Here is a 9,297-nt window from a genome sequence, read left to right on the forward strand (position 1 = left end):
ATGTGTGTGTTTGATGTAGATTGCCAATGCTTTCTGTTTCCATTTGGGGAGAGGAACATTTCCAATCTCAATGTAGCGAAAACTCATAAGGTTTCTGTCGTAGATACTAAGACAGGAGCAGAGCTGACTGCGTATGAGGCTTTCCAGAGAAACCTAATCGAAAAAAGTATGTATCTTGAGCTCTCAGGGCAGCAGTATCAGTGGAGGGAAGCTACATTTTTTGAATCCTATGGACATCCTTCTCATATGCTGACTGATGCTAAAACAGGACTACAGTTCAATATTGACGAGGCTGTAGAGCAGGGAACAGTTGACCAAGCCTTGGTCAAAAAGTATCAGGAAGGCCTCATCACACTGACAGAACTTGCCGATTCTTTGCTGAGCCGGTTAGTTCCCAAGAAGGATCAGCACAGTCCTATCGCAGGGTACTGGCTGACTGCTAGTGGGGAGAGGATCTGTGTCCTAAAGGCCTCCCGTAGAAATCTGATCGATCGGATGACTGCCCTCAGATGCCTTGAAGCCCAAGTTAGCACAGGGGGGATAATTGATCCTCTGACTGGCAAAAAGTACCGGGTGGCCGAAGCTTTGCACAGAGGCCTCGTGGATGAGGGGTTTGCCCAGCAGCTGCGACAGTGTGAATTAGTAATCACGGGGGTTGGCCATCCGGTCACAAAAAAAGTGATGTCAGTGGTCGAAGCTGTGAATGCAAATATCATAAGTAAGGAGATGGGAATCAGATGTTTGGAGTTTCAGTACTTGACGGGGGGGTTGATAGAGCCCCAGGTTCACTCCCGGTTGTCAATAGAAGAGGCTCTCCAAGTAGGCATTATAGATGTCTTCCTTGCTACAAAACTCAAAGATCAAAAGTCCTATGTCAGGAATATAATATGTCCCCAAACAAAAAGAAAGTTGACATATAAAGAAGCCTTAGAAAAAGCTGATTTTGATTTCCACACAGGACTTAAACTCTTAGAAGTATCTGAACCTTTGATGACAGGAATTTCCAGCCTCTACTATTCTTCATAAGAGGATATGTTGGAATAACGTTGCCCAGGGTGATGCTGTCTATTTCCTGTGATCTATCTAGAGCATGATGGTATCAATTAGATATACAGTCTAGTAATTGTGTCACATGCTCAAAGCACTATTCCTGGAGGGCTGAAAATTGATGACTGTACAGAAGAGAGGATAATTTTAAATTTAAAATAAGTAAAGATTTACTGCTGTAAAAATGGTTCCATTTATTTAGCTTTTAGATAATTTTTGTTTAATTTAGCCCACCCTAAAATAAAAGTATTTTGCCTAGGATGTAGGATAAGCTTGATGAAGTTCAGCAAGTTCAGAGCATGCTTTCGTCAGAACTCTTCATCTCTGAACAGACCCAGCCTGATGTTAGGGTTCCTGTTTCTTAAATGACCCATTACACTCACTGAAAAAGCACTTCAAAAAAACACCATGGAATCAGAGAGAGCTGTCAGTTCTTTCCCACATCCTTGAGTCTATAGCGTTTCAGCTTGCCTTAAAAAATAAAAGTTTTTAGTTTTTCTGTACGTAGGAAACTTCTTCACATATTAAATATCACAATCTCCTATTTCTAGACTTGGTAATGAAAGTAGCATTGTGAATGGATTGTGTGTGGGAAGATGGGGGAAAGAATTTTCTTCATTCTATGTAATTTTCATATATGTGTACACATTCTCTATTCTTTCAGCTTTCCATTTCTTCATACTTCTCTGTCAAGACAATTGTGATTGTAATGCTAATGCAAAGGCAGCAATTCAAAGATCTTATAGTGCTTCATGAATAAAATTGAGTTGTTTTCTTTTTTTTTTAATTTGTCATATTGATTGACCAGCTGGGAGGTTAGACTGATGATTCAAGAATGTTTGTCAGAACTTCCTTTGCTACCATAACCATTGTGGAAGTACATCTGCTGTGTGATGTAATAAACATGGTTAAGTGAATAAATAAAAGATTTCAGTAACCTGTGTGTAATGAAAACACATTTTTACATTCTTGTTTTCTGTGGAGAGGTCAGATTAATAGCTCAGTCATTTACCGGAATATCTTTTTTTACTACTCACACCTGTCAGAAGTCACTGGAAGAAGAAAAGAAAGAGCATGTTGAAAAAGCCAAAGAATTACAGAAATGGGTATCAAATATCAGCAAGACCTTGAGAGATGGAGAGAAGGCTGGAAAATCTCCCCTCTCTAAGCAAAAGGTACTCACTGAGGCCCTCGTTAATAATATTGGGTAGAATTTAGGAGATGATACAGTCCACCTAAAAAGAAAATGAATTCTTTGCCTTGCTTTCCCCTCGTTTTTATAGGCAGTTACAAATGAGGATCAGGGAGGTTAAGGAACCTGCCCAACAAAGCACAATATGTGGCAGGCAGAAGAGGTGTTTCTGATTCCAAAGCCTGAACAGTATATATCAGTCATATTAGTAGTAAACTAATGTTACGCTGCCTTTCCTAGTCGTGGATCTGCTGCTTGAAGGATTTCTGTGATGAGGATTGCTGAAGAGCAGAGTCATCCTTTGTATGCCCAGAGTACATCCATGCACTCCATATCACAGATGTGTGCAGTCTCATTCTTAACAAATGTAAACAAAGACTTTCGAGAATTATGGAAATACAAATGAGGATATTAACGTGTCTGAGGATTGAGCTTAGTTGTGCCTTTCTGGACCTTTCCTATTTTATAAAGGCGTGTTCTCCAGTCAGTCACTGGAAATTCTAGATGCTTTCCCTGACGTAATTGAATTCTTTAGCTCTGTGGGCTATCTTCTGTACCCCAGCTCCTTGGCATTAGCTGGATCACTCTAGCTCCTCAGATATTTGTGCTCCATGGTGTCTGTCGGACTGCCACCACTTGAAGCGCTGAGGGCACTGGTTGGTAAGGGGTGTGAATTCCAGGATTGCTGCTGCTGCTACTGGTGACAGCACTGGAATTCCTGCTGTATTTTTAAAAATTTCCATTAAGTTAAGCAGCATTTTTCTAGAAAACTTTTCCTATACTGCCCTCCTGCCCCTGCCTGACCTCTGGAAATCATAGGGGCTATTATTAGGTATCATTAGCTTCTCATTTGTCATCCGTTGACAGGCATTGTTGACATAATTAAATAGGGAAAATTTCAGTGTCTTGTCTAATTTTTCCCTGTGATGTGAGGCAGATGTACCTCATCTGTGGCTCCCCCTTGGAGAAGTTTACAGGCCTGACTATATATTTTAATTATTCACTGGAAATGCAACGCTATTAGCTCATAGTTTTGTGTACTATATTTCATGCAGTGTGGAAGAAATAAGAAATTGGAAAGCAATTACATTTGGTGTTTTAAACGCAGGACTTTTCAAAGTTATTTTATGCAAATATTTGGTTTAAAATACCCTCTTCCTTCTCCCCTTGTCAAATAGGAAGAGAACCACAATAGGGACATCAACCTTAGCAAGGATTTCTTGGGAGAACAAATTTCTTTTGAGAAATGTGGATTATAAACCCTTGTTTTTTTTCTTATTCTGTAGTATTTAATTCTCCAAAATTTTACTAGATCAGTTTTGGACCTAGTAGACATAAAAGTAAACACACTTTTTTAAATGCGGAACATGGCCTAAATTATAAATTTCTAATAACACTTGATGATCTCTCTGTTAAAAGAATTTAAGGCAATTTGATGTGAATAATAAATGTCTTTCAAAATATAAGTATGAACTCATTACTACCTATAACCATGAAAAATAGACTTCAAATTGACTAAATAGAATAGTTTGGGGGGAAAACACCTTTTCATTGGCCCATCACTTACTCTCATTTTTGCTCATTTTAGAATGGCAATTTCTGATATTAGGTATTCAGAAATGAGACATTGAGGAATTAGGAGAAAGTGTTACGACCTCTTGCTCTCCTCAAATATATCAATTTTATGCTTCTGACCATCACAGGCAGCTTTCACTAGTGAAAATCTTAGCAATAAAAAATTATTTAATTTTGATCTGCAGACCTACAGATTAATACTGTCAATTGTAGGTTTTTCAAAAGGAGCATTGTTTCCAGGAGCTTGGGGAAGTAAGATACTCGTTGGGGTAGTGTTCCTCAGTCATGTATATTTTTGTGTACTGCTATGTACAAGTATGACATTGGGCCAGTGCTGAGCCTATGGCCACCTCGGATATTAAGTTAGCCTTGATTCATGATTAGACTGGGCAAATGCAAGAACCATATAATGCTGTATTATNTTAAGTTAGAGTTGGAGAGGAAGGATCTGGTAGAGGAAGGGTATTCTCAGCAGCTCAGAGAACTGGGGTGGCAATTGAACCAAACCACAGACAAAGCTGAAGAAGTCATACAAGAAGCTAATGATCTTAAGAAAATCAAGCACAATTATGAAGTAGAATTAGAATCCCTTCAACAGGAAAAAGGGAAACTGCAACAAGAAGTAGACAGGATCACCAGGACACATGCTATCGCTGAGAGGAACATTCAGCATTTAAATTCACAAGATAACTCGTTTTGGGATAAGAAGGGATTCTCAAATGAAAGAAAACAGTTCTGTCAGAGAAAATCAGATCATCTGAAAGAAGAATTTGAGAAAAGCCATGCGCAGTTGCTTCAGAACATTAAAGCTGAAAAAGAAAATAATGATAGAATCCAAAATCTTAATGAAGAATTGGAGAAAAGTAATAACTGTGCAGAAACGCTGAAACAAAAAGTAGATGAGCTTACGAGGCAGAATAATGAAACCAGATTAATGATGCGGAGAATTCAGGCAGAATCGGCGAATGTGGTGTTAGAGAAACAAGCGATCCAGCAAAGATGTGAAACACTGAAAATTCAGGCAGATGGTTTCAAAGATCAGCTCCGCAACACAAATGAGCACTTGCACAAACAGACGAAAACAGAGCAGGATTTCCATAAAAAAATTAAATGCCTAGAAGAAGACTTGGCCAGAAGTCAAAGCTTAGTAAGTGAATTTAAGCAAAAGTGTGACAAGCAGAACATTATCATCCAGAACACTGAGAAAGAGGTTAGAAACCTGAATGCTGAGCTGAACGCTTCCAAAGAAGAAAAGCGACTCGGGGAGCAGAAAGTACAGCTACAAGAAGCTCAGGTGCAAGAGTTAAATAACAGGTTGAAAAAGGTACAAGATGAACTGCACTTAAAGACCATAGAGGAGCAGATGACCCACAGAAAGATGGTTCTGTTCCAGGAAGAATCTGATAAATTCAAATGTTCGGCAGAGGAGTTTCGGAAAAAGATGGAAAAATTAATGGACTCCAAAGTGATCACTGAAAATGATATTTCAGGTATCAAGCTTGACTTTGTATCTCTTCAGCGAGAAAACTGTAGAGCTCAAGAGAATGCGAAGCTCTGTGAAACAAATATTAGAGAACTTGAAAGGCAGCTTCAACAATATCGTGAGCAAACCCAACAAGGTCAGAATATGGAAGCAAATCATTACCAAAAATGTAAGAAACTTGAAGCGGAGCTGGTAGCTCAGAAACGTGAAGTTGAAAACCTGAAGCAAAAAATGGATCAACAGATAAAGGAACANTAAAATCCTGCAATCCAAACCTGTATATATCACTTACTTTGATTTCTGAAAAGTCATGTTTGAAAGCATAAGGAAGAAGAAAGTAATGTGTTGGGGCAGTTTTCAAATACCTAATGATTATCTAATCATAGGTATGGAAATGTCTTTGGTACTCTGCTGGTTACAATAGTTTTGTGGGATCCTAAATAAAAAAATGGTTACTGGTAGAAAATTAAATAACCACGTTTGAAAGTTCAGTGCTTTGAGATTTTTTTTTGTTTTAATTAAAGTTTATTGGGGTGAGAAGGGTTAGTAAAATTACACAGGTTTCATGTGGACAATTCTATAGATTTTTGTTTCATCTTGAGGGGCCAGTAATTTCTAGCTCTGTTTTGATCAAGAATATGTGGGGGCCAAGAGCTTCAAGTCCACTTTTGCAAAATGGAATTTAGTAATTTCTGCTTTGAAAGCCCCATGTGGGTGGATCACTTATATGGCGTAATCTGGAAGTTTGTGATTTACCCATAAGGTAAATTACAAGTTACGTGCTAAGGGCTAAGGAGCTATATTATTAAATGATGTGGATATTTCATAGTTCCTGAGCAGAGAGTTGAATAGCAGAGAGTTCCATGTCGTTTTTCTTCTAAATTGTGTGTATTTATAGATGCTGGTGTCCGAAATAGAAATGAAACAGAGCAAAATGGATGAGTGTCAAAAACATGCAGAACAGTACTCAACTACAGTGAAGGTAAGAAGATTCCGTTACTTGCATTAAATTTAATATTTAGGTATGTGATTCTACATTGTACTTTTCTAAAACCTTTGAAAGTCATTTCACCCTGTGTTAAAAAGTGAAAACAGGATCTTCACATAAGAAATACAGAGTTGTGAAATTAATTTCTTAATCATTTTATGCGCCTCTCTTCCTTCCCTCCTTCCCTCCCTTCCTCCCCCACTTTCTTTAATAATACTAGAGTATTCCATGGAAAGATCTCTAACTTTTTGAGAACTCATGCTTTTTGAAGTTGTTAACAATATCTCAGCTTTAGTCACCCAGATCCGAAGTTCCGTTGCCTAGAGGAAAGGGAGGCTGAAGATAACTGGCATATTGTAATAGATGTTTCCCTGAGCTGCTACAGAGACTTAGGAACTTTCCTGACCTCCCGAAATGTTTCTGATTTTATTAGCACCTTGGAAACATCTCAGGATTGGATAGATTTCTAAAAAGGTTGTTTCGCAATATTTTCTTTAAAGTTATTTAGTGAAACTAAGTTCTATTTCTCTGTGTGGAATCGCTGTAGAATGAAGCTTTAATACTTTGCTTTAGTTAATTTAATCTTATTGACTCCTTTGCCCAGGACTNAAACATTTCTGTGGATTTATGATGCTTCTTGTTGAAAGGGAATGTGCCTCAGAGATTAGGGCATAATGTATGATCTTCCTACATTTTACCTATGGTTTTGGTAGCTCAGCTGTTGCAGCCTGTAGGATTTACTCTTAAGCTTGGACTGAATAAAGTTTGAAAGAAGACCATCTCATCTTGGAATCTGTTGCTAAGTACCACTATGGGTCACAACATGGGTTGCAGCACCTGCTGTCTCTTAAGAAGAGTCAGCTGAATATTAATCTTGTAGTGAATGTGTCAGTGTTCCATGGTGAACATGTTATATCATGCACTGTAATGGTGCTTCAGGAATGCATTATGGAAAAAGAAAGTTTACCAATAGAAGACTATTGTTTAATTCTCTTTCTTAGGTTGAAAACTGTTAATTTGGTGTTAAAAAACACTCAAGCTGCAGAAGCCCTTGTAAAACTCTATGAAACTAAACTGTGTGAAGAAGAAGCAGTGATAGCAGACAAGAATAATATTGAGAATCTAATAAGTACTTTAAAGGTATGAGTCTCACTTTTGGCTGTTTTTCAAGATCATATTCAAAAAAGTATTTCTTTAGCATTTAGATCTTCAAACATCAACCATTAAATATCTTAATTTGATTATACTTGTGTTTATTCCATTTCATATCTCTATAATACCATAGCTTACTACAAATAATTATATTCAGGCATTTTTAGTTTGAGGTGAGTTCTTCTTGGAAGTTTGAATCATCTTGAAAGTAGCTTTTTGTAATCAGTTCATGTTGGCAGCAAGAATTGAACTAAAATTAAATTACTTGTAATATATTCGCTTGCTGCAAGAGGCAGTTACTTTAAGAAATCAAGGAGGTAGAGTAGAGTAATTAATCTAAGAAAGGAAAAAGACTGGCAGTTATACTCATCTGTATCTATACTTCTAATATATAAAGAACANGAATTGATGATATGAAACTAACCACCTTATGGTATTAATAAAGAGAAATTAAATCATAACTGAAAACTAGCCTTGATCATGTAGTTCTGTAGTCAGTGCAAAGTGTACTCCTCCCAGCTGGAATTGGTCCTGTCATTAACAGAGTAAAAAAATTTTCTTATATTTTATTCTATCCATTGGAGCTGATGGAATCCCTAAGTATATTTTTAAAAGCATTTCTATTTAACAAATATCTTTATATTTACGGAGTATCTAAAGGTACTTGTCAAGGTGGATTCGTATGAGGCATGTCATTAACAGCAACAAAATCTGTGAGTATATGAAGCACGTCTTTTCTGAAGCCACCAGGGACTATAGCTGCCTTTGCATTAGCAATTCTGGTTGTAACTGTCATAATATGGCAAGTATAAACAAGTAAGAAATTTGACTTTAGAAATGACAAGTTTTTGTATAATTATCCTCCTTCCCCGTGTTAAGTAATATTCCTCCTTTGGCTATTTGTTCCAAAGTTCTATATTTTATTTCTTTACCCATAAAACGGAGGGCTGTAAACATCTTTTTTTATTTCCATTAGGCTAGATAATGAAAACTTCTTTATTGTCATTCGGTTCCTATGTGTTGTATGTTCTTCTGAGCTCGTAGGACTAAGTTTTTTGTGAGAGCAGTAAGAGCACTGTTGTGAGAGTTTTAGTTCCCACTTTGTTATTATTTAACTTTACTGGACCTCAGTTTCCTCATCTGTAAAAGGTTGGATTCGCGCCATATGTTTTGTAAGATCCCTTCTTGATGTAAAATCCTGAGCTAGCTGATTTTTAAAATAAAATAATTCCTGAGAGACAAAACACAAAACAAAACAGAATCTTTGGTTTAGAAAACCTGTCATGAAGGATTTTTGCCTTTTCCTTTTGCCGAGTTCCTGAAGCTTCCTCTCTGAAGAAGGTGGTGGTGGTGGTGATGGTGGTGGTAGTACTGCTTGTTCTGCACTTGGGGTCACTTGTTTCTGTAAGTTCTTCTGTGAGCCTTGCTTCAGATATTTAAAGATAAATTTGACTAGAACTGGTTTGACACTTTTAAACATTTCTTGTAGATTAAAAGGTGTAAGGAGACCTCGGAACATGGGGCATATTCAGATCTGCTTCAGCGTCAGAAGGCCACAATGATTGAGAATAGCAAACTTACAGGAAAGATAGGTGAACTGGAGAAAATGGTGTCTGAACTGAAGAAACAAAAGTCCCGGGTAGAGGAAGAGCTTCCGAAGGTCAAGGAGTTTGCAGAAAATGAATTGAGAAAGCAGCAGCGAAATGTGGAAGATATTGCTCTGCAGAAAATCAGGGCTGAAAGTGAAGCCAAGCAGTACCGCAGGGAACTGGAGACCATTGTGAGGGAGAAGGAGACTGCGCAGCGGGAGCTGGAGCGAGTCAGGCGGCTCACGGCAGAGGCGGAGGCCAAAAGAGCAGC

General features: G+C 37.8%; 1 protein-coding gene across 1 annotated transcript in view; it reads left to right on the plus strand.

The window, feature by feature from the left end:
* Nucleotides 1–9,297, plus strand: part of DST (dystonin) — a gene marked incomplete at its 3' end in the record, with an annotated part of 435,221 nt that overhangs the window by 316,090 nt on the left and 109,834 nt on the right. Inside the window, exon 31 of the mRNA XM_019624589.1 lies at nt 2,094–2,222. Coding sequence (XP_019480134.1) covers nt 2,094–2,222 — 129 coding nt within the window. The remainder of the gene's footprint in view (nt 1–2,093; nt 2,223–9,297) is intronic.

The sequence above is a fragment of the Hipposideros armiger genome, unplaced genomic scaffold, assembly GCF_001890085.2.
Source record: "Hipposideros armiger isolate ML-2016 unplaced genomic scaffold, ASM189008v1 scaffold_595, whole genome shotgun sequence".
Lineage (NCBI taxonomy): Eukaryota > Metazoa > Chordata > Mammalia > Chiroptera > Hipposideridae > Hipposideros > Hipposideros armiger.